At 39.5% G+C, this 27039-nt stretch overlaps 1 protein-coding gene across 1 annotated transcript; it reads right to left on the bottom strand.

Moving 5' to 3' along the window:
- Positions 1-4703: 4703 nt before the first annotated feature.
- VKORC1L1 (vitamin K epoxide reductase complex subunit 1 like 1) lies at positions 4704-25254 on the bottom strand. Its single transcript, XM_039346315.1, has 3 exons — positions 24920-25254; positions 11978-12087; positions 4704-9905 (listed from the first exon to the last, which is right to left on the bottom strand). The coding sequence occupies exons 1-3, from the start codon at positions 25222-25224 to the stop codon at positions 9679-9681; spliced, it is 642 nt and encodes a 213-aa protein (XP_039202249.1). The 5' UTR covers positions 25225-25254; the 3' UTR covers positions 4704-9678.
- Positions 25255-27039: the final 1785 nt, after the last annotated feature.

The raw sequence follows: 27039 nt of genomic DNA, 5'->3' as shown, positions 1-27039 counted from the left end.
CTGTTCACTATGGGACTTTTTTTTACCACAAACTGGAAGAAAACCCTGGTTTCTAGGGGGAGGGAAATGTAAATTATGGTCTTGTGACCACGGGACATTTCAAACGGCTGGTTGTCAAGTTCCCAATGTGATCATATGACCAGGGGGCCCAGATGTCAGAAGTTTGAATCCAAGGCATCTCTTTTGGGGAGGAGGGTCCATCATAACTTCAAACAGCCATTACGTGAGTAGAGGACTTCCTATATGGATTAAGCCATGATATGAAGGATTTATTTTGTTCTATGTTGTGGTCATGAATGCTCTTCTCAATGAATTCCCGCTCAAGGAATGGGTGGCTCTATATAGTTTGAAATATAATGGCCTTATCTCATGGGGAGATCATTGTGTGATAGAGAAAAATGAGGACGCAAGGACTTGGCCACAAATGTTTATGTTCATATTCTGGTTTTAATCACATATCTCAGTATTTCTATTGCTTTACAAAATAGACCAATATTGTTTTAACCATACTGCATATTTGGGAGAGGTTGATTGCCTTCAGATCAGAAATATTCCAAAGAGTTTTCTTCCATAATGGCATTTTCCCTGTTCCTCACAAAAATGAGCACTCAGCCACATGAAACAGAAGTTTCAAAATAACACATTTAAATGATTTTGAAAGCATGTAATCAAGACACAAATTAGTATTTGCAAACCTACTCAGGAATTACACCTATGTAAAATTCCACCTAATAGGGGAACAAGATTTCGAAGATTAGCAAAGGCAGAAACCTCATTGTTCATCCCAACATTTTTATCTTAATGGCTGGAGTTCACCATTCCAGTTACCCTACTTTTGAGCCAAACTCTACAATCAGCACTGTATCACCCCTGCCCTGCAAAATGATAGCTTTGTACATCTGGCATCCAGCATTATCATTTCATTCGTTTTAATTCCTTATGACCTGGGTTATTCCAAGTAACTCTGCTGTTCCAAAGAACCCACGGTACAAGCATGAACCCTTATTTTATCTGAAAGCATAAGAAATCCATCCCTTATTATAAAATACATTAATGGACTGACATTAAAGAGTAGTGTTTCACTTGTTGAAAGTGATAACTGATTCTACATGCCTAAACATAAGACATTCAGAGAGATTCCAAGGGACACTAGGATGTGAAGGGATAAGGAATTCTTGAATCCATCATTCCAGCAAGTTTCTTGTAGCCCATGAGGTTACTCAGTGGTCATGGTATGGGCACAAAAGGAACAGCCTAATGGCCTCCACAAAGATGAAAGGTCTCTGCAGATTGATGAAGAATCATAGATACAGTCCAAGCTACAGTGCTGAATCCAAGCTTACATTGCCTATAAAAAGAGAGCAGAAGAAAGAAGTCTGAACTCCCATCTTCCGCTCCATTGAAGATCATCTCAGAGAACTCTCTCTGAACATCTCTGTTCCTTATGTCACTTGGTCTACAGCAAGAAATACTTCTTGGTACACGTGGCTTGTGTGACTGAGAATGAAAGTGAGGTCCTTATACTGCTAAAATAAAGCTTTTAAAATTAGTAGTTTCATATTGGATGCTCACTGACTTTGCCCTAAGTCTACATAAAGACTCCTAATTCTTTAGCAAGGACAAACGTAACGTAAATTTGGAATACTAAATTTCAGATTTTGCGGCTAAGACACTGAACCAGTTAGCTTCTGTAGAAGGAAATAAAAATGGACAAGATGGGTTGGCAGTTCACAGTCCACACCTTGGCCTTTAATTTCATGCATTGATGTTACAAAAACATATAAAGGGACAGGGCATCAATTGTGCTGCTTTGTCCACCAGCTTGCCTGCTTTGACCCTACACACAGAGATGCTGCTGCACTAATCACAAACCACAGGTTGATGAAACTAAGCTACATTTACACAGGAAGAGGAATTTGAACAGGACAAGGCCATCATATCTGGAGAGATGGGATGAAAAAGAACTTGAGGAGACATTAGTTGATAAATTTGAAAAAGAGGAGATAGTTACAGAATGGAGAGGAAGATGATTCTGCTTTTAATTTTCCTGGTTGGGTCATCCTGTTGGTTCCCACTTTTCCCAGAATACCTTTTCCCAGAATACAGTCTGCCTATGAAAGATCAATAAAGTACAAAGAAACTATGCAATGGATTTTAACATTAGCTTATAACTTTAATATATCAGAAGGATCTTAAGTAACTTTCCTCCTGCCCCAATCCCTTTTTTGTCTTCCCTCTTCGTAATTCAAGGATATCTGGCTTTGTTCTTACTTGATAAACTTGGTAATCATTTACCAAAACTTAGATGCTCAATTTATGACTGTTTAATGAGTTTTAAGTAGAAGAAACAATACCTTATTTTTTCTCGACATCATTCACTATTGTTTAGGTAAAGAAACAGTAAAGTGGTCTGCTACTTAAGCCTCAGCCACACATGAAACTCAAATAATACAAACAGGAATAGCTTACATAATGTGGTATAGCTATGGTATGCCTGATAACATGGATTGTGTAAGTGCATGAAAAATACCATAAACATAGGACATCTTTGCAAAGATATTCTGGAGAGTAGAACTGATTGATGGGCTCAAGCTACTAAAGAGTTGAACTGTAATATAGGCAGCAAATAAATTTGATAATAATACTAATTTGCCCATAAACAAACTTTATTTTATGGTGGAACCATAAAATAAACTCATAAGAAATGAAGAAGCTAAAGTGCTCTGAAACTTTAGAATTCAAACTGACAGGTAACTGCCACATAACAACCCAGTCTTAACAATTGTTGATATGACAAAAAAAGTCTGGATAGTGGATATGGCAGTACCTGGAGACAGCAGAAGAGAAGAGAAAGAATTGGTAAAGATACCAAATACCAAGACCTACAAATAGAAATAGAACTGTGGCAAAAGAAAGCACATGTAGTACCAATAGTATGAGGGCAATTTGGAAATAAGCCTCCATTTATCAAAGACAGACACTCACTGTTACAGATGTTGAGACTCTAGAAAGAGTACAGAGAAGAGCAACAAAGATGATTAGGGGACTGGAGGCTAAAACATATAAAGAACGGTTGCTAGAATTGGGTATGTCTAGTTTAACGAAGAGAAGGACAAGGGGGGACATGATAGCAGTATTCCAATATCTCAGGGGCTGCCATAAAGAAGAGGGAATTAAGCTATTTTCCAAAGCACCTGAAGGCAGGACAAGAAGCAACGGGTGGAAACTAATCAAGGAGAGAAGCAACCTAGAACTAAGGAGAAACTTCCTGACAGTGAGAACAATTAATCAGTGGAACAGCTTGCCTCCAGAAGCAGTAAATGCTCCAACACTGGAAGTTTTTAAGAAGAGACTGGACAGCCATTTGTCCGAAATGGTGTAGGGTTTCCTGCCCGAGCAGGGGGACTGTGAAACATTACGAAAACTCAGATGAACCATCCATAACAAGCGTCGAGGCAGGCTGACTTCCAGTGTGGTGTTGGTTCACAATAATGTTCGCCTGCACACCGCTAGATGCACCCAAGAACTTTTGAAGTAGTTCCATTGGGATATTTTTGATCACACACACCCCCATAGCCCAGATTTGGCACCGAGTGACTACTAAGGAATTTCAAACCTTGTAAGACATTATGACAAGTGCCTCAATTGGAATGGCGATTATGTCAAAAAGTAAAGTAATGTTGTAGTTTTCTAATGTGTATAATAAAAGTTCTGTGTCTGTGAGTGTCTTATTGATAACCAAACAGAGGTTTATTTCTGAATTTCCCTTGTAATAGTCACCCTGGGTCCAATCCCAAAACAACTGGAGCACCACTTGAATACTATCCACATTGACAAATTCATCACCAGTCAATTGCAAAAGGCAACTTACATCTGGCAAAAATACCTCTAACGTCATCAAACATCAACATCTGCCTATCCTAAGCAGAAAGATTCTATTGCAACAAAGTAAATTAATAAATATGAAAGGCATTCCCACAATTAAGGGTTGACTCAGTGTAATGTAATGCCCTCAGCTGGAAGGGCATTCCTAGAGGGCAGGATTGATTGATGAACCCATAAAAAATGTAAGACCCCCCCCCCCGTGTGTGTGTGTGTGTGAAAAAGTCAACATGGCAGTTCCTGTCAAGAGCATATTATCCATCTGACAGATCATTATAGATGTTTAGGAGGTACTAAAAAGCATCACTCCACACACATATTACCCATGGTCTTTAAATGCAGTGTTTGGGTTGCCATAACACACAAAGCCAAACCAAAACACCTATAACTATGGCTTACAGCCCACTATGAACCCAATATTAAATTGGGGTCTCATGTGATAGTTTTCCATCATTTAATGAATATACCACAATTGTGTACATTTGCCACAAAATACTAAGTCACAAACAAGCAAATCACATCATGTTGCGTGAACCTAGTACTACAATTAATGACCAATGGTTTATGCCTTAACATTTATGAATTCAGCCAATTCCTTTAAGGAATAGTCCTTAAAACATGGCTTAACACAATGCTTGAATTCAGCCACTGCAACCCTATGTGTTTTTGGTTTAAAAGTGGCACTTTTAACATAAATACTCTATTTAAAAAGTAAAGTCCAGAAATGGCTATGTTTGGTAACTAAAGACCAAAGAATTTATGACTTCAGTGAGGGTTGGAGACAAATCAGCACAGATTACAAAACATTCTGCAAACATATCCACAGATAATTTCTACGTTTATTTTTATACCAAAAAAGTTATGTGCAACAAATAAACATTCTTACAATATTTACATGGTTTTAATTCCCCTGTTAGCAAAATTGAATTTCAATCTCAGAATGTCACAGTCCTATGTTGAACCAAAAAATAAAAAAATAAGTATGGAATGACTCCAATCAAGATGGAGATGTTCTGGAGTTTGAAGCACATCAAAAAGTTGTCAGATCAAACATACGAGACAGAACACACATTGAATATTTAGGCCATGCTTAATACATTTTTTAAAAAATGGAAACGGAATACTTCATCTTCTTTTTTACTAGTTTTACTAGGTCATGTTTAATCGGTCTTGAAAGAATCCAAGCAAATGTTTAATCTGTTTTGACCAATTCTTCTTCATACAGATCAGGAGATATTAATCTGCAAAAAGAAAATTATTTTTGTCTTTTTTTCTTTTGAATCAGAAAATCGAATTGAGCCCCAAAGTAATTATTTTCTGAAAGTTTCATCTCATACTGGATTAGAGCCCACTCTGACATTTTCCTTAAAGAGTTGCCTTAGTAGAAATATTCCTCTTCCAAGGGTATAGATTTCTCTTGCTACTTCTCCTTGATTCCTCCTGAAAATCAAGGGACAGAAACCTTTCCTGGGGATGGCAATATACTTACTAGATGCGATGGAGCCATCTGCTTCATGGATACATTTTCTGGTATCTCAAGAAAGCCGTCATCCATTCAAAACTGCATTACAAGCACTGAGAACCATACTTACTCCCAGGTATGAAGGCTGAGTAAGATTTCTAAGAAATGAAAAGGGGCTTGTCTGAACTATGGAACCCTTGATTTCTTGGAAAAAGATGTCAGGAACTTTTCTTTCTTTTAAGCCATCAACAAGTGGGAGAGATGTGGTAGATCTGGGGGGTGGGTGGTAGGGAGAATTAAATTGATCTTCAAGAAAACTACCTCCTGGGAAACTGTTAGTTAAAAAAAAAATCCTGAACTTTTGTCACTGAAAAAGTTTCCCTCCATCCTCACTGGCATAAAATTAGAAGTAACTTAGATGATGAGACAGAACCAAAGAGCAGGGGCTCCTAGCTTTCCAAATTAAAAGGAAGGAATTGGGAGCAAAGCACAATGAAAGCTGCACTTGCCAAAAACAGGAAAATGCTGCATCTTCCATCATCCATATAGGTTTGGGAGTATGGCCAAGCAACCAAGTCATATTGCCACCTTAAAGAGAATGAATTACCTTTGTGGAAGAAGTTGGAAGGCAGCAGAGAGTCCACACCTGCAGGGAGATTTGCCTACCATCTGCTTGTTGAAGGCTTGCAAATATTACAACATACAAGCAGGGTAGGCCTCCCCTGTGTTGGAAATATCAGTTTGGTTCTCGGAACCCAGCACTCATTTTTCCATTTGGACAGAGAAGGATGCCCTATAGACTCTACTTGTCTAGTCTGGCCTTTAGCTCAAAGTGTTGCAGCTACCTAGGAATTCTGGGAGTTGGGGGTCCCAACATGTCTGTAGGGGACCAAATTGAGAACGACTCATCCAACACAAACAATGGCTGCTTAGGCTGTTTAACACCACAGAATACTACTGAAATTGGAGATGGGGGAGAGGGGTACAGAAGTCAGGATTTTGCTTAGACGTACACAAGGTGACTGATACCTTCTTGAACAAGAAAAAAAATAGAGCCAATGTTTAAAAGGTGTTGACTTAGAAAGAGAAATGAGCAGAACAGGTAACTTTTCAGCAGAGGGAAAAATGGAATCTGCCTGCACTCCCTGCCCAACGAATTTGGGGGGGGGGGAGGAGGAGGAGGAAGTCCTAGGAAGAAAACTATACCTTTTTTGTATCCCCTATAATTGACACTTGTGTATAGATCAGGGGTAGGCAACTATGCAACTTTATGAGCTGTGGACTTCAATTCCTAGAATTTCAGAGCCAGCATACCTAGCTCAGGAATTCTGGGAGTTGAAGTCCACAGTTTGTAAAGTTGCTATAGTTGCCCATCACAGTATAGATAATGGAAATCTCTACTTAGAAAGATAGAAAAACCCCATCTCATCTCCAGACAGGTAAAAAAATAAAGCCTCACATTATGTTACATTAATGTCTTAAAATAAAATTTATCAGTGAGGGTATAAACTTGAAAATATTCTCCACATACCAAATGTAACAAAATTTGTAAATTATACTCCCCCATCAGCTCTAATTTCAAAATTCAAGACAAGCTTTAACTGTACTCTGGTTAATACAAAATGCATTTCTGAGAACTCTTTCATAAGGACAACAAGCAGAATTTAGTGTTTTTAATACATATATACATACACACACATATATATATATATATACCATAAACACCTGTCTTCCTCCATTAGTCTTGCGTTCCACCATAGTTCTGTACATAAACCAACTGGACTGTTCATTTGGCAGGCATTTAAATACTGTCAGACATCCCATCCTCAGCAGATGCTGTTTCCATTGGAAAATAAAATCCTGCACTTTTACAAAACATAAGATAATTGCATTAATACCTTAATGCTGATTTTTTTTTTTAGAAAATGACACAAAAAAGAGAAGACCCCTTACAGACTCAGAAGAAGGAAAGGATTTGGGCGCAGACTGGATTTTTAAAAGGGAGCTTTTGGGGAAGATCACTTTTCTTGGGCATAAGCAGGAGCAAGCATCGATGGCAAGGAAAGATTTCTTACAAGCAAGATTCAAGTTTTTGACAGCAACGTCCTTCTGGCCTGACCCGATCTTTTTAATTAGCCCATTATGACCCAGGGGCACGGCTATCTCTGCTATAAAAGATGCCAAAATTGTTTTCTACTCTTAATACAAGTCCTCCAAATTTGTTCATCGTGTGAGCAGAAGAACTGTCTTAATTATCTCAGGGAGCCCAACTGGTGAAATCGCATCCCAAGAAGCCTCTGGGAGATCGCAGCATCCATTTGTTTCAGTCACTGAGAACTCCTTTCGATCCTATCAATCCTGTAACTCGCTCATTCTCCGGAAGCTTCTAATACCTTCTTGCACTCCAATGGTAACCAGGCCGATACAACAGGTTTCTTGTTCTGCCACTGCAGGAAGAAACACGGCAACCGTGCTAAGGAGTAGCTCTTCTGGTTTGCTTGGAACAGCTTTGACCCAGCTGTCAAATAAGAAACTGCCATAATCTTCCAAGGCTTCCTTGTCATACCGAGGCATACTTAGAGGCTCCTGGGTAAACTAAGCCCTAAATCTAAATAGAGCAGACAAAATTTTATGTTGTGAGGAAAAATTTGTCTTTCTAAAGTATTCCAGCAGGAAAAGCAGAAGCCAGCAAGGACTGCAGAGCTCAAAGCTGTCCCTGTCAGGTCAGCAGCCTGCCTCTCAAAAAATACCCTCAACCTCCAGATATGTGTCTAATGATGCCAGTGTACCTTGGTATAAGACATACTGCAAAGGTCTGAGGTCTGATTCATCAAATATATATATATATATATTTGATGAATATATATATGCAAGAAACCTTCTGCCTGGCAATTTCAAACATCCCCAATATTTGGTTTGTAAGACAGAAGGCACTTGTAAAAAAACACTGCATTTTTAGGATGATATGAATGGGAAATTGTTTCAACTTACTCTTTCAAGGAGAACCATGACTGAATCTTGGGCCAATTTTTACCATCTATTTGCTTTACTCTAACTGAGGGAGAGTCAATGTACATCGCCCTAAGCCTTAGCCAAATTTGTATGTAGGAATTTGAAACTGCTCTGCCTCTACAGATATAAATCTATTTATGTCCGCAATCTGGGTTTCCTATACAAGCTTCACTAAATGAAGGGGAATTTCTCAAAAACATCAAAGCACCGTCCATTGATATTTCTTTATACACTCCCTCTTCACTTCTATGGAACTTACGTACAAAAGAGCTCACAAAGGGACTGCATCCTAATTTTTCAGTGTATTCATTTACCAGTGGGTTACTGGGATCCAGTGTCAAGTTGTAATTCTATACAGCAGCTAGAAATATTATAATCAAATTGGTTAACGCTATTTGGCTGTCTCACATCTTCTGAACTGCACAGCCAATTCTGCCCCTCAAACTCTAATTGTACAGGCTTCCTCCTGATGAGGTCTGAGCAACTCAAGACGCCCCACTCCCTTTGTTAAGCATCCCTAAAGATTGTTTCCATCCATAGCAAACAGCTTGGATGTTGCAAGGAAACCCAGCTTAGTTCAGTTTTCTTTGTTTTTAAATGCCATTGAATTCCATTTTCTTTAAACATATCCTGGGGAAAAAGGCATCTCAGCAAAGATCTTTTGTGGCACATCTTCTCCAGGGATAAGAAACTAATCTCAATTTCATTTTTAAAAAACATCTCAATAAGACAATGGACCATTCTTCAAAGTTGCTAGGCTTCAAGTCATCACTTGGCCAAGCTGTACTGACCTCCTTTCTTTGCCAGGACATAGCCAGTCTTTTCTACCACTATGCCCCAAGTTGTGGTAAGTGTTTTAGTTGCATCTATGTGGGTCAAATTCCTTTGGCTACCAATACACTTAATGTAAACAGGGCAATATTTCCCTATGGTACCTATAAAGTCTAGAACAATCATGATCTCCCAGTTAAGACTCCCCCCTACCTCAATTCACACTGAGATGGGAGACTTCCTATAGCCTACCTGGAATATTTGGGGAAGGGTAAAGAAGGAGTAAATAATATGTCTCTGTGAACTCCTTCAAAGTAGAGTTAAAGCTTGTCTCTGATCAGATTAAGACTTTCACAAACAGTTCCTCACCATAGCTATTGACTGAGAGGTTACCCAGGGCCCCTATCCTTTGAGTCACTCTAATTGAATTAGCTATGATTCCTGGGAAAAGCAAGTGATATGAATAATAATTAAAAAAAATCTTTTTACTGTGAAATAAACATAAACGGAAGCCGGGCCTTCAAACTGTCAGTCAAAAGTTTGCAAAGCAGTTAATCCTGTTTGGGTGGGAGCTGCCGTTTCCAGGCCTCGTTCAAGTATACTAGTCGTTTGTAGTTGATGATCAAGAGAATGAAGTTCAGCAAGTATGTGATGACACAGACAACGCAGAATTCCTTCAGCACAAAGTACAGAATATAAGATAGGTACAAAGATCCTATTACTGACACTATGGAGGACATCATGAGGACCAGCGCTGCTACTGCACTTGCTGTCATACCTAGAAAAAGAAAACAAGCAGTTACTGTGGTGGCTCAGGTCAAGGGATTAGAAGTGCAAAATGTGGTCAAACCTGCCTGGTACCATTTCAAAGTCTTGTTAGATCAATCAAGAAGGAGGTTGCTCCTCAACTGAAAGGCTGAAGAACAAATTAATGAAAAGTTGTTCACTGCATGCTGATGTGAAGGAAACAAGCAATGCTTTTTTTCACAGAATTATAAAACCAGAAGAGGCCAGACCGTGCCAGAATTCAATGTATGGCATTCCAAACCAATGACTGTCCGGTCTCCACATGAGCACATCCATTGAAAAGGAGCCCACTAGTTCTCTGTATAGCTGATTCCACTCACAAAGTATTTCTAAAATGCTGCAAAGGCAACACCTACAACATTTAATTTATGGAAAATTGTTAAGATATGGCAAAGCTCACTAGCTGAGCAGAATTTATGCAAAATTTAGATACATGCACAAGAGGTTTATCTATTGCTGCTCATAATCTTGATTAAATGGCACTTCCAAATTTAGAGGCAGACTGCCTCTATTTTTCAGTTACTAAATGAAAGAGAATGTGATCCTCATGCCCTGATCATGGACTTTTCCAGATCCATCTGATTAACCAGTGTAGGAAACAATCTATTTCCTTAGAAGGACCACATGCTTTGGATCCAGCCCTTATGACTGATGGCTAGCATCAGAAATGCCAAACAAGCTGCTATCCATCTCTCCCAGTGAGGTGATATGTGAACAATCCATGATAATTAGTCAACAAACAGTGGCTCAACATAAAGCATAAATCTAGTCTTCACACAAGTTATGAAATACTCTTCATTATATTAAATATGCATTTTCATAGTGTTTGCTCAGTTACAAAACACTCTTTGAAGATCCAAAAGTTACTTCATAACAGAACTGAAAACTGGTCAAGGTGTTGAAGCAGAGGATCTAGGACTCCTGTAGGAAATTCATACACACTCACTGCGGGTACAGCTCCCATGTCTCAGGTGAAGAAGATGCACAAGTCCTCCCTATATTGTTTTACACAGCAACAATGTCATGCATGGCATTTTTCTAGGGCATGCAAACAGAGAATGGATCCTGGCCCCAGAACCTGAAGTCTGATAGTAGGGAGAGTAGAAGAGTGGGAGCGGGAGGATGAAAGAGGCAAGGTTAGACAGGGGTGAACAGGAGCAGACACTGTTACACACACCTGCAAATACACTCACAAAAACAGTATTGTGTATAATGCATAATGATTACCTGTGCATAATCATTTAAAATTTAATTAATTAAGGTTTGGGGGAAAAAGAGACATATTTATTTTTATTAGAATTTTCCAATCTGGTTGTTTGGAGGGAATTTTTTTTTTTCTTTGCCATCATCTAGAAGCAACTAAAGCAGCGGCTATTTGCAAGTCTGGCCTGGATCTAAAGGAAGTAGTAAACACACTGTGGAGAAGATTGGGAAGGGAATTCTAGCTATCATAGATAACGGAAGGAGGTAAAGAGGAATCTGATTATCAGCCCCCCCCCCCAGTTATCAGCTCTCCCCAGTTCTCCAATGTTGATTCCAAAAGAAAACCTGCTTTGAAATTCCTGGGAATTAGCAACCACTTCCAGCTTTGCTTTAGGATCTACAGGCACTGCTGAGAGGACTGTGAACATGATTTAGACCAGAGGTCCCCAACCTTTTATGCACCAGGGACCGGTTCTGTGTAGAGAAGTTTTTCTGCAGACTGGAGGGGGCGTGTTTTCATGTACTGCCTGCATCCCACGGATGGGGCTTTGCTTGTTTGCTCAGACCGGTTTCTGGCATGCTGTGGCCTGGTGTCGGCCCATTGACCAGGGGTTGGGGACCCCTGACTTAGACATCAGATTTGTCAGGCAGACATGAATTAAATGGGAGATTAGTGAAGCACATTCTACAATTGTTAGGATTCAATGCATATTGTACAAGATTTTGGTTACTAGACTGAAATAATCACAACAAAAAAATTTATATCCTGACTTCTTGCCAAGAGGAGCAAAAAGTAAGGAAGAGGTAGGCAGGAATGAGACATGGTAGTTCTCTACTTACCAAGCAACATTTGCAATATATAGAATATAAGACCAAAAACGCTGTTTGGTTGATTTATTGCACTGTCTTTTCCAAAAATGGAGCCTAGTAGGCCAAATCCTCGACCCCATCTGAAAGAAAATAGTCCATTAAGTCTTAAGTGGTAACCACTTGCTTTAATAAAAAATACAGATCTATACATACAACGCACTTACGTACCCCCATTAACTATGAACGAGTCAGCTAATAAATATATAGCATTATAGGATGGATGGATGGTGTTCCCTGCTAATTTATTGAACAACATTCAGACTGCTAAATCTTGATTATAAGCTGTGGCTTACCAAATAATCCACAATATACAATAATAAAGTATATTTATTAAAGCTACTTTAATTTAATAATTATTAAAGCTACTAAAACACCCCTAATCTAAAACAAATAGGGATGCTAGGTCTTAGGGCAATGCGTGAGCCCTAATCCATCACAAACAAGATGCTACCCATTACCCAACTAAGCACTATCTTTAGCAGTGTAGATCCTCTCCACTGATCATTCTGAATATTGCAAATACATAATCCCCAATGCAAAGCAGAAGAAAAATTTATGCAAATTTCATTTCAGATAGTAACTATCACTGCTACTCAGGATAAGGGTTTTTATTGTTCTTGATGATTTTTGTTTTTATTAGAATTTTCCTCTCTGGTTGTTTGGAGGGAATTTTTGGTTTGATTTGGTTTGAGTTTTTTGCCTTGAAGTCAGGGTTGACTTAGGGACAAGTCTTTGCATAGTTTTTTTTTTTTTTTTTGCAAGATTTCAGAAGTAGCTTGCCCTTGGCTTTTTCCTAGGGCTGAGAGTGACTGACCCAAAGTCACCCAGTTGGCTTTATGTTTAGGATGGGACTAGAACTCACAGTATCCCAATTTCTAGCTGGAGTGCCTTAGCCACTACACCAAACTGACTTTCAGTAATGAACTATAGTCCTTAAAATAAAATTTAAAATGCCTGGCTGTAGAGTACTTTTTCACTTTCCTTTATAACAGTGGTTCTCAACCTGTGGGTCGGGACCCCATTTGGGGTCGAACGACCATTTCACGGGGGTCACCAAACAACGCAGTCCACCATTTTTTCCCCTTTTCCTTAGCTGTGCAACTCCCTTTTATTCTATTGGCTTCTGAAAGCCAATAGGAATTGTCCAGGCTGTCTCTGCCCTGCTGAGCCCGCCAAAAGTCCCATTCTGCAAATGGTGCTGCACCAGTTGAGTAGTCCTCGACTTACGACCGGTTGAGTAGTCCTCGACTTACAACCGGTTGGGGGTCGCGGCGTTAAAAAGGTTGAGAACCACTGCTTTATAACATTTCCTATACCGGGGGTAGGAAACCTTGGCTCTTTTATGATTCGTGGACTTCAACTCCTAGAATTCCTGAATCAGCATGGCTCAGCTTGGAAACCTCTCCCTTTCTCCTCAGCATGGCTGGCTCAGGAATTCTGGGAATTGAAGTCCACAAGTCATAAAAGAGCCAAGATTGCCTACCCTTGTCCTATGTGACTCAGCAGACACTTCCTCTCCCCGCCCCCACCCACCCCAATCCAGGAAGCTTAAATCAGAATACAGGTGAAAAGCAATAATCTGCAGAACTGTATAGAAGTAAATGAATCATCTGCTTCTATCAACCTGAACCCTGCTGAAGGTATGATTAACTTCCAGATATGCTGAGCAGATTTCTGCATTTCTGAAATCAAGAGCCAAATGGGTGGAGAAGATATGGGTTGAAAGTAGGTGTGCCTGTTTTTAATGCAAAAGGCATCAGGTGTTTTAAGTGTTATATACAAATTAAAAGAGTAGAATCCAACGATTAACAGATAAAGAATCCTAAGCATTAATATACTAAATTAATATAAATCACCTAAATATATGCAAAGAAATGTGTCCATTCTTCTAAGATATTTTTATAAGAAAGAACCGGGTTTATGTCTTTGCATTTCAACTGAAATAGGGCTTAAGAAATGCTGCATTTTAGGAGCATTTATGTCCTTATGTCCGTTATGTGAAGAGTAGATTGATTTGCCCACTTTTAAGACAGTTGGAGTTTTTGTTTAAAAAGTTTAAGGGATTATAATATTTTTCAATAGTTTGTGGAACTGCAAACTACATTAGGTTTAGTGCAAGGTGTCATTTTAGTCTAGAACAGGGGTTCTCAACCTGTGGGTCGGGACCCCATTTGGGGTCGAACGACCATTTCACGGGGGTCGCCAAACAACGCAGTCCGCCATTTTCCCCCTTTTCCTTAGCTGTGCTACTCCCTTTTATTCTATTGGCTTTTGAAAGCCAATAGAATAGACTCTCTTGAATAGAGTCTAATTCTATTGGCTTTCAAAAGCCAATAGGAATTGTCCAGGCTGTCTCTGCCCTGCTGAGCCCGCCAAAAGTCCCATTCTGCAAACGGTGCTGCACCAGTTGAGTAGTCCTCGACTTACGACCGGTTGAGTAGTCCTCGACTTACGACCGGTTGGGGGTCGCGGCATTAAAAAGGTTGAGAACCACTGGTCTAGAAGGCTTACAGCTCTATCATAGATTTGATCTTTCACATATGAAAGGCCCAGGCTTCTAGGCAAGGAGACATCTCCCCCAGAACGCCTGGAGAGACATTTCTACTCTCAATAAAAATGGTACTGTATATTTGGGATCAGTATACAAAAACTGCTATCTGTTCAGAGACCAGAAAAACCAGTTAAATATTCCCAAAACTATGTCCAATCATATCTCTAGATCAGTGTTTCTCAACCTTGACAATTTTAAGACATGTGGCCTTCAACTCCCAGAATTCCACAGCCAGCATTTCTGGCTGTGGAATTCTGGGAGCTGAAGTCCACATGCCTTAAAATTGTCAAGGTTGAGAAACATTGATCTAGAAGAAAGCACATATCTGATGGGGGGGAAAACTAAGTTACACTGGTAATCCATTTTTAACTAAGTTCCACTCTGGAGTTTTTTTCAATGAATGAAAAGGGGCAAAGAAAAAAGACAAATTGCTTTAAACACACCAACTTTAAAATATTACTCCAAGAAGTTTGCATTACTGGTTAACCCGGTTATCGCATTTATAGCCTTTACTGTGTGAATGAGTCTAAGCCACCTGAGCTCTAAAACATGGGGCTTGTGACCCAATTCAATGAACCTTTTTAAGAAATGCACAAACACTGGCAACTTGGCACTAATCATGCACTGAGTGTGCGATATACACACCCATATAAATCAGAACTCAGAGTTCTAAACTTAGTCACACTTTGTCTTACACTTGACTATTGGCATAATCCCCTTTATGGATTACTGCCTTGTCGTGGCGAAGGGGCTTGCGTAACTCAATGAAGCTATAAGCTATGCCGTGCAGGGCCACCCAAGACGGACAGGTTATAGCAGAGAGTTCTGACAAAATGTGATCCACTGGAGAAGGAAATGGCAAACCACTCCAGTATCTTTGCCATGAAAACCCCATGGACAGTACTAAAAGGAAAAAAGATATGACGCTGGAAGATGAGCCCCTCAGGTCGGAAGGTGTCCAATATGCTACTGGGGAAGAGCAGAGGGCTAGTACTAGTAGCGCCAGAAAGAATGAAGCGACTGGGCCAAAGCCGAAAGGACGCTCAGCTGTGGATATATCTGGTGGTGAAAGGAAAGTCCGATGCTGTAAAGATTTTTTCTCCATAGGAACCTGGAATGTAAGATCCATGAATCAAGGCAAGCTAGACGTAGTCAAAAAAGAGATGACAAGAATGAACATCGACATCTTAGGAATCAGCGAACTAAAATGGACAGGAATGGGTGAATTTAACTCAGATGACCATCAGGTATACTACTGTGGGCAAGAATCCCTCAGAAGAAATGGAGTAGCCTTCATAGTCAATAAAAGAATAGGAAAAGCAATACTGGGATACAATCCCCAAAATGACAGAATGATCTCAATTCGAATCCAAGGCAAACCATTCAATATCACAGTAGTCCAAATCTATGCCCCAACCACTGGTGCTGAAGAGGATGAAATTGACCGGTTCTATGAAGCCCTACAGCACCTTATAGAATTAACACCAAAAAATGATGTCCTTATCATCATGGGGGATTGGAATGCTAAGGTAGGAAGCCAAAAGATAACCGGAATAACAGGCAAGTTTGGCCTTGGAGAACAAAATGAAGCAGGGCACAGGCTAATAGAATTTTGTCAAGAGAATACGATGGTCATAACAAACACTCTTTTCCAACAACCCAAGAGACGGCTCTACACATGGACATCACCAGACGGTCAACATAGAAATCAGATTGACTATGTACTCTGCAGCCAAAGATGGAGAAGCTCTATACAGTCAGTAAAAACAAGACCAGGAGCTGACTGTGGCTCAGATCATGAGCTTCTCGTTGCAAAATTTAGGCTTAAATTGAAAAAAGTAGGGAAAAGCACTAGGCCACTCAGGTATGAACTAAATCATATTCCTGATGAATATACAGTAGAGGTGACAAATAGATTTAAGGAACTGGATCTGATAGACAGAGTGCCTGAAGAACTATGGATGGAAGTTCGCAACATTGTACAAGAGGTAGCAACTAAAACCATCCCAAAGAAAAAGAAATGCAAGAAAGCAAAATGGCTGTCTCAGGAAGCTTTGCAAATAGCTGAGGAAAGAAGGGAAGCGAAAGGCAAAGGAGAAAGAGAAAGATACACCCAATTGAATGCAGAATTCCAGAGAGTAGCTAGAAGAGATAAGAATGCCTTCTTAAATGAACAGTGCAAAGAAATAGAAGAAAACAACAGAATAGGGAGGACCAGAGATCTCTTCAAGAAAATTGGAGATATGAAGGGAACGTTTCATGCAAAGATGGGCATGATAAAGGACCAAAATGGCAGAGACCTAACAGAGGCAGAAGAGATTAAGAAGAGATGGCAAAACTACACAGAAGAACTATACAAGAATGAGCTTAACATCCCAGATAACCACAATGAGATGGTCACTGACCTCGAACCAGACATCCTAGAATGTGAAGTGAAATGGGCCTTAGAAAATCTGAGCAACAACAAAGCTAGTGGAGGTGACAGTATTCCAGCTGAGCTATTCAAAATCTTAAAAGACGATGCAGTAAAAGTGCTACACTCAATTTGCCAGCAAATTTGGAAAACTCAACAGTGGCCACAGGATTGGAAAAGGTCAGTTTACATTCCAATTCCAAAGAAAGGCAATGCCAAAGAATGTTCAAACTATCGCACCATTGCACTCATTTCACATGCTAGTAAAGTTATGCTTAAAATCCTACAAGCTAGACTCCAGCAGTATGTGGATCGAGAACTACCAGAAGTACAGGCAGGATTTCGAAGAGGCAGAGGAACTAGAGATCAAATTGCCAACATACGCTGGATCATGGAGAAAGCTAGGGAGTTCCAGAAAAACATCTACTTCTGCTTCATTGACTATGCAAAAGCCTTTGATTGTGTGGATCACAACAAATTGTGGCAAGTTCTTAAAGAGATGGGAGTACCAGACCATCTCATTTGTCTCTTGAGAAACCTATATGCGGGTCAAGAAGCAACAGTGAGAACCGAACACGGAACCACTGATTGGTTCAAAATTGGAAAAGGAGTCCGGCAAGGCTGTATACTGTCGCCCTGCCTATTTAACTTATATGCAGAGCACATCATGAGAAAGGCAGGGCTAGATGAATCAAAAGTTGGAATTAAGATTGCCGGGAGAAATATCAACAACCTAAGATATGCAGATGATACCACTCTAATGGCAGAAAGTGAAGAGGAACTAAAGAGCCTCTTGATGCGGGTGAAGAAGGAGAGTGCAAAAGTTGGCTTGAAACTCAACATTAAGAAAACCAAAATCATGGCATCCGGCCCTCTCAATTCCTGGCAAATAGATGGGGAAGAAATGGAGGTAGTGACAGATTTTATTTTTCTGGGCTCCAAGATCACCTCAGATGGGGACTGCAGCCAAGAAATTAAAAGACGCTTGCTCCTGGGGAGGAAAGCTATGGCAAATCTAGACAGCATTCTAAAAAGCAGAGACATCACCCTGCCAACAAAAGTGCGCATAGTCCAGGCCATGATTTTCCCAGTTGCAATGTATGGCTGTGAAAGTTGGACCATAAGAAAGGCTGAGCGCAAAAGAATTGAGGCCTTTGAACTATGGTGCTGGAGAAGACTCCTGCGAGTCCCTTGGACTGCAAGGCGTTCAAACCGGTCAGTCCTAGAAGAGATCAACCCCGACTGCTCTTTAGAAGGCCAGATCCTGAAGTTGAAACTCAAGTACTTTGGCCACCTAATGAGAAGGAAGGATTCACTGGAGAAGAGCCTAATGCTGGGAAAGATTGAGGGCAATAGAAGAAGGGGACGACAGAGAATGAGATGGCTGGATGGAGTCACTGAAGCAGTAGGTGTGAATTTAAATGGACTCCAGAAGATGGTAGAGGACAGGAAGACCTGGAGGAATGTTGTCCATGGGGTCGCGATGGGTCGGACACGACTTCGCAATTAACAACAACAACATTGGCATAAGAGTTTGGCTGCTCAAGAGAACACTATAAAATGCTACATCTTGCTGGGCCCACACTATTTTCTGCTTGAGAAAAAAGTACTTATATTGATTCTTAAATTTGTGCAACTTTTTACAACAGTTGAGGACAACAATTAGTAAGCAAGTACTAACCATAAAAGTCAGATTGCTTGTGGATAAATAACTTTTACCTGAGTAAAAATGTTCATTGCAAAGTAATTGTGCCACCCATCTATTCTCTGCTCTCTTCCACCCCATCCTAGGAATCAAAAGGAGGCTAGTGGAATAGCACATGTTTTATGTATAAGAGGTACTCTTTGATCCTGGCATCTTCAGTGAGAACAATTGCAGATGGAGGGAATAGATGGTACATTGAGTAGGGACACTGTTTGGCTTAACTGTTGGCTTAACTTAGCCATCTGTGGCTGATTCAATAAATCATGATCAAACAACACATAACACAATGGTACTATGATTGTACTCAGTGAGAATGATGGGACTTTAATCCAATTCTTCAAAAGGGCAGATGATTTACAAAAGGCTGAGCAGAGAACGCTGGGTGGAGGGAACCAGTTGCCAAATAAATAAGGCAAGTTCTATACTGTATAGTGTATTCATTTTGGCTTTTATATTACTTATCTTTTATGTTTAATTACATTTATACATTGTTTGATTCCTAAAAACTCTAGGCAGTTCACAAGTAAAAAAGCAAAAAAATACAATAATTGCAAAAATAAGGAAAATGAGGGCAAAAAATGCAACAACAAAGCATTGTTGGAAGGGGCTACCCCCATCCTAGCCCAAGGCCTTCGGATAAAATAAAATAAAGTAAAGCAATGTGGGGCTACCTGGATGTTTGGGGGACTCACTCCAAAGAGCAGGAATTAGATGTGGCCAAATTTATATAATCCAATGATCTTAAGATTGTTTATCAGTCCTACCCAAAGAAAATCCATAAGTACTATTCAAGACAGCAAATAAATTGCCTTCAGGCCACTAAGTAAAGATTTTTTTATAAAAGCTTATGTTTCAGGTCAAATCATATTAACACACACACACACACTAACACACATATTAACACAGACATTTTATAGTACTGATAATGGATTGATTTAACATCTAAGAGGAATTTTCCCAGTGGTTTGGGAACATTAAAATTAAGGTCTTGTGGTCTGATTTTTGAGTAGGCCTCTGTGATTGAATTGTGAAAGGGGTTATATACATTAATAGAGAGAGCAATGCTCTCACAGCTCTTAATGTCCGTGGTAAAAAAAAAATGGAGTTGAAGTGAGGAATTGTAATGAAATGTCAACTTCTGATTCAGAAAATTCACATCATCATTTGAGTCCAATTCTTTTGTGCAAACTTCCAGGAAAATGGCAATTGCCAATTATTAATGCCTTTCCAGACTTTTGTTGAGATAACTTCAACTAAATTCAGGAATAAGAATTAGTTCATGAATGCATCCTGGTTAAAGCAACCACTGTCAAAATATTTTTCTCCATTTGAATGTATTTTAATAAATGCTGATATTATTTTTAACCAAGTTGACTTACAAGCAGAATTTCTAGATTCCTCAGTAAGTTTATGGAGAGCGTAAACTTTTCCAAAAATTTGGAGAAAGGGAGCAGACATTCAGTGGAACAAGGAGAGTACAGAATTAGAAAAATATTATTTGATGAAACAAACAAATAAACTTCCCATTTTCTCCTTTGAACAGTCTACCTCAGCTTTACAACCACCAGATGTGTTTGGACTGTACTGTTCACATTTCCTAACTGTTCCACTATAACTTTCACAAAGTTTCTGAACAAACAAAATGGTGGCCCAACTCATTAGAAAACATATATTTGAAACTTGGCAATAGATATGCAAAGAATACCTAAATTTTGTCAATGCTATGAAGATAACATAAACATTGGCCTGACCATAACCTAACAGAGAATTGATGAGTACCACATGAATATGCATCTATTGTTATTACTAGTACATTTTTTGTTATTATTATTAGTACAGTCAGTCAGATGTTTAGACTAGATTTGGCATTTTTATCCACCACCATCTACTGAGTCCTTCCTAATGACCTAGAGTAGGCAGCTATTGTTGTTTAATAATATTAAAGGCACTGCCATAGGATGTAAGCTGTTCCAAATAAACCTGCTTTTTGCAACTGACTGATGGTTATTTTATCAATACCGAGTGTTCGAATGTTTTGGGATTGCACCCAAAGAACACATTACTATTGGTACTACCTTTGTTTTCTTTTGCCACGTCGTTCTATTTGCAGATCTTTCTATTTTGCAACTTTCTCCAGTTCCTTCTCTTCTGTTCTGTTGTTTCCAAGTACTGCCATATTCACAATCCACACTTTTTTTGTCTTTCTTATCGACAATTGTTAGGTCTCGGGTGTTATGTGGCAGGTGCTTGTTTACGTTCCAAAATCCCAGAGAACTTTAGCTTCATCATTTTCTATTACTTTCTATTATTTTGTGGTCCCACTGGTTCTTGCTTGCAGGCAAATGGTATTTCTTGCAAATATTCCAATGAATCATTGTTGCTACTTAGTCAAACTATTGTTCGTAGTCACTCTGTGTGATCCTCTTGCAGCTGCTAATTAGCTGGTCCACTGACTCTTCAACTTTTTATTCTTGCCTTTGAGCCAATGTTGATTCCTATTGACTGTCTGGAAAGTCCCTGCAATTTTCTTGGCAAAATTTGGGAAGTGGCTTGCCATTGTTTTCTTCCTATGGTTGAGAGAAAGTGACTGGCCCAAGATCATCCAACTAGCTTTGTGCCCAAGGCAGGACTAGACCTCACACTCTCCCAGTTCCTAGAGTGATGGCATAACCACCAACTATCATTCATACTATCAGAGGGGCAAGAAATTACACTCAAGCATTCTCCATCATGCCCAAATACATATTTATTGGGAGATCGCTTTCTCTAACTAGCAACTGCCATCAGCAGCCATGAAACTATGAAAGGAAGCAGCAGCAGCCTTTCCACTTGATTAGACCCAGTCCTTTGATTACTACATGATACAAGAGATACACTTGCTTTTTCCCTCTAACTTTAGTTCCTTCTGTATTATTCCTTTCTGATTATAAGCTGTAGGCAACAACGTTTGGATTTCTGATGATACAAAATACCTGGAAGCTTTTTTTATTCAAAGGTGGGATCATTAGTAATATCTAAACAGAGCAACACAGATCTACATGTAAGTGGACAAGAAACCAACAAGGCTGACAGTAATGTAAGGACAAATGAAAAAAGTGAGAGTCATCCTTTCTTTGCCTGATCTTTACATTACAGATATTGCAATAGCCCACAAGATTTTCTTTCAAATATACAGTACATATAGTTGTTTACGGAGACAGAGATAGACAAAAGGCCTTTTTGGCCCAAATTTAGCTAAATCCCTATGTCAAACTTCTTTTCACAGAGAGGATTAGACTAGAAATTGGTATTATTTGAACATGCAAGGTAATGAATACAGATCTAAATAACAGTGCATAACTGACTGAAAGGTTCTGTTATATTATTCTTAGATTACTATATACAAAAAGTTACAACTGGTTTTCTTGCCTAAGTCGGATTAGCTAAAGTTATTTGATGCTGGCTCTACCACCTTCAGTTCAAATCTTTTCAATATTCAAGGCCAGTTTGATTTGTTTGTTATATATCCATAACAAGAAATCAAACAAAACAAATCCATGGACACAACTTTAGCAAGCTCCCCTTTGTCACTTTTCCTTTCTAAATGTCACACCTTTACTGCATCACTATTTCAACCAGTTTACAATTTTACAGACATTTCCCAATTCTAAACTGAAAAACTACTGGAAAGTGCTTTTTTTATACACAAATGTCCAAGTTTCCTATAGCTGTAAAATGTTCAGATGTTACTCAATTTTTGAAAATATGACACTTGTAGAAGATGCTCTCTCTAGCAAAAACTATAACATGCAGGAGACCGCCAAGATTCAACCCTGAAAAATACTCTACAAGTGCTGCTGTTGCCAGAAGTCCATCAATCTCAAATTTAGTAAAGAGCTGAAAATGTCCAGTTCCCTTGTCACCTATAGGAAGTTAGGCAATCAAAAAAAGGGCACGTACAATACTTAACATTTTTTAGCTACAAATGGCTAAGACAAATGAAGCCAGCGTTAGTAACTATTCTGGATTTGCAAGGGTCTGACATTATTAATTTATTTCAATGCATAGCAAACATGAAAAGTAATTACTATAAGCATATGAGGTGTCTGCAGTTCTGTTAAAAATGTACAATGTCTTTGCATGCCATCCAACAAGTTTCAAGGGAACTCAGAACCAAGTATTCTTACTCTAATGAAACTTAAATTATACACATCATTTAGAAACTCTTGCAAATGGTCCACAGCTTTGTTTCAGGATTTCTGGGCTGCTGCAGGGATGCTGGATTAGAAAATAATCAATGCTACTTATTTTCTAGAAAGAAAGGAAGAAACCAGGATTTGCTCACTTTGTCTTTGCCTAAGATTTAATCTCCCACAAGCCTAATAATGCAGGGGAGAAGACACATGTCCTGCCCTGCTAATTTGTTCTCTGAGAAGGAACTTCTTTTTCAGTAAAGAAGAAAATCAACAGATCAGGCATGCAATGCAGAAGAGTGATCTCTGACATCGAGCAAACAAATTCTAATTTATGCTTTTAGAAAAGAACCCTGGTCCCCTTTCTCAATGCAAAAAAAGCAAATACAGTGGCAGAAAAGGAGATGAAACACAGCAAAAAACCTCTTCTTGGTTCTATCTACTTTAAATATTTCTCAGATTTATTACTAATCCATGGTCTGTAGAAAAATGAATGTAGTCCTCCAGCTAAAGTGGCTCACCAGTGCTGTTCTCATAATTTTTGTAATCATCTTATATGATTGACATTCCTTTATTTTACTTAGTTTTTCTGATCTAGCCCCTAGTCTGAGGTTATTCTGTTTTGAACTGACCCTTTAGATTTAACATCCTACTCTCTAACCAAGCTAACTATGATAATAACACTATCTGTCTGTTAATTAAAACTGATGTGTGAATAGGGGTTAAAGACTCTCACTGTATCTGGTTAGACAATTTAGCTGTGAACGGTAATTGAAAAGATAATATCATGGCACTGTCAGGCGCATGGGGGGGCGGGGAGAGGGAATAAGTCAATAGCAAGGATTCTAATGTTTCCATATCAAAACTCTACTGAAATTCTGCTAGTAAGCAATAGCATAGTTATATTTTAGAGACACCTATAGGCATTGTTGAATTTAGTCTTCCTCTACATATATTTGACTTTTCTAAATGTTTCCTTTCCCTAATTTTTACAAACCTCAGTTCATTCAGTGAGGCTCTGCAGACATCATCAGATAAAAACTTATCACAAGCTCTCGATTCTTGAAGCCTACACAATATACAGCAAAGGTAAAAATAGCCTACACAATATACAGCCAATGTAAAAATAGTTCGGTTTCACACCCGAGATCAGTGAATGCAGCCACACCCCATTCTTTCAATTCTCTGCTCAGTCCATAACCACATGGTCTCCTTCAAGCACATTCAGGCATAAGCATACTTATAAAATCAATTTATCAACACTGATTAACAACCTACTCTAGAGAAAACAGGTAACAGGGCAGTAATGGAAAAGTCCATTTCAATATTCTGAGCTTTTTTGGAGCTTTTCCATTTAATTCAGTTGTAAAGTCTTGAAGCTCCCTAAAAATTCACTCACAAAATATAAACAGGAAATGATTGGCAATTACAATAGGTTTCACAGATCTGCCATTATCAAACGAGTTTGATAAATAATGGACTTCTCATTAAAACCATTTTTTGTGTTAGTAAATTAGTAACTAATAGTAATGCTAGTAAGTAAACACTGCTTAGCTAACCTAGTTGGTATGTTACAGTTTTGCTGTGATCTGCTGTGCTAAGCTTTTTCATCTCATTACTTCTTAATGTTTCCCTTCTCCCTTTTCTTTCCTTTCTTGTTAATTAAAAACAGCATTCAGCATTCTGATAAACTCATCCAGAAAAACAATCAATACTCTTTGCATCTCTAGCTGTGATTAACAGCTCTGTAACACAGGCCACCACTATTAATAAGGGAGACTATAGTGAGAGAAATTAATATTGAGATTGACTTATTTCTGCGATTCTTGTATTAGTAAATAAGTTTTCAATCACGGAGCGGTTTTAAGCAAAGCCTCAGGGCTGAGGAAATACACCTCAAAACTTGAACGACTAGTGAATTTGAATCAGAATCATTTTGGAGAAAAGATGGGTAACTCTACAAACACTCCGCAGCTCTCCTAACTTTCGAGCAATCGTGGCTAGCAAAATCACAAACAGTTCCTGGTGGCTTCCGCCTCAACCCCCACCCGTATTCTCCCACTTGCTTGACCTGGAGGAGATGGCAGAGGAGCACCGGACACGCTCGCTGAGGTCACAGAGTGCCTGGTATTGGAGGTCGCGACCCTTCTCACGCTCTAAATGGTAGGCGTAGAGCGAAAGAATAATTCCGGCCAGACACACGATGTAACGGGCCACCCGCTCCCAGCGCGGCACCGAGACTCGCAGCAGGACGGGCGCCGCCATCTTAGCCCAGCCCTCGCTTAGGCGGACCCGGCAGAAGACTTCTCGCCCCTGTGCGCGCGCAGGGCACGCTACACCACGCCGAAATGCAGAGCGCGCGCACCACTTGTTCATTGGCTTGCCGCCGTAAGGAAAACCACACCCACTTTCTCCTGGCGTCGGCTGCTTGCCGGGCCATGGGTGTTTCTCCTCCTCTTTTTTCTGTTCTGAGCAGAACGTGGCGCTTTCCGTCGTACCAGAGGCGAAACCAACTAACCAATCATTCGCGAGCGCGGGAGGCAACCCCGCCCACCTGCCTCTTAAGAAGTAACGACATCGCGAGATTTACTGTTTGAAACAAGGAGTGGAAGTCTGGTTTTGACTCTTGCTCTCACAAGCTGCGATTTATTGTGTTAAGATTTTTCAAAAGATTTTCTGACCATACATCTTGAATAGCTTGCAACACACAATAGCTCAGCTGCTCAACTATGGCTTAGTGAATAAACTGACTAGCTGAATTCATCCATTCAGCAATCAGGGCACTGAGGGGGCTAGAAGGGGGCAAAAAAGAGAAACAGTTGGAGTTGTTGAATATGTTTAGCCTGGAGAAAAAAATGAGTAGCATGATAATTGTGAAAGGTGAAAGCGCACCATGCAGAAGATGGACCGAACTTGTTCTGGTAGGACTAGAAACAAGGGCTTAAATAATAAAGTAGATTTTGGTGAGTCATCAGAAAAAATCAACAATGGTACAGAGTGCTTTGGGGGGTGTTGAAAGTGTTGAAATAGAGGCTGGATGGGCATCTGTTAGGGATACTGTAGTAGAAGATTCCTGCAGTGAGCAACATTGGGCTAGATATTTAGGTCTCTTAATCCTTTGAAGGCCCAATCCTTACATTCTCTAATTCAATAAAGGAAAAATGGTTGGATATGTAGTTGAATCCATGGCACAGATAGTATTCTCTGAGATAAGATAACCTTTATTGTCATTTTTTTATTGTGGGCACAACAGCACACATCAAAAAATGAAATTTAGTTGCTAACAATAATGGAGCTAAGTAAGTCACTTTTGACACATTTTGGAAGTGGAATCTGTCAGGCATTTATAGCAAAAATCTCCAGAGAAATTCCCAGACACTGAACATAGTGCAGGTTAGTATTGAGGTTTGAACTCACCTAAAGGCTTTTAGATCTATGACGCAGCACAACTAGATTAAGGATCTTTACTGCATTCTAGCATGAAGCCATACAAACTAGTTGATTGCCCTCTGTTCAATTCTCTGTTGGGTTCTGCCAATATAAAATGCATGCTGTGGGGAAAGTGGACAGGGAGTTTTACTCTCTCTCTTCAAACACCAGAGCCAAGAATTACAAATACAACTGACTGGAAGGAGAAAAGAAAGTATTTAACAGAACACATAATTATGCTGTGAATTCATGGTTATTTGTGATGCATGGTGATGACCAGTTTCAAAGGTGATCAGATAAATCCACGGAGGCAGGTCTCTCAATGGCTTAGACTCTTGTTATCTCTGGGTCAGAGTTAGCATACCTTTGAATACAAGCAGACGGAGAGCAGTGGCAGTCTCATCTGCAGAGACATGTGCTTAATTGCTTTGAGAAACCAAGTGCTGATCTAGAAAAGGCCTTGATGGTTTGCAGCAAGGCTGCTGTTATGGTTTTCTTTCAAGTGAAGTCTCATTTCGCTTCAGCTCAAAGAAACAGATGGGTTCCATGGCAGTTTGAGTATTCTTCTTTTGTAACACTATCATTGTTTTATGTGCTTTAAGCAGATAGTTTGTCAACTAATAATGAGGAAACATGGAGATAAAATTTGTGACTAGAACTTGAACAAATAGAGCCTTCTTTATGCCAAGCAAAGATGATTCTGGTGATAATTTCCGGGGCACCTGCTGAAAAATATTCAAGGCCTTCTCTGTACTGTTTTGC

Source organism: Crotalus tigris, unplaced genomic scaffold (assembly GCF_016545835.1).
Source record: "Crotalus tigris isolate CLP2741 ecotype Arizona unplaced genomic scaffold, ASM1654583v1 scf7180000017987.690289119674:8195010, whole genome shotgun sequence".
In the NCBI taxonomy this organism is placed as follows: domain Eukaryota; kingdom Metazoa; phylum Chordata; class Lepidosauria; order Squamata; family Viperidae; genus Crotalus; species Crotalus tigris.
Note: the sequence above shows the minus strand (reverse complement) of the source record. Positions and strands in the feature narration are given on the sequence as shown.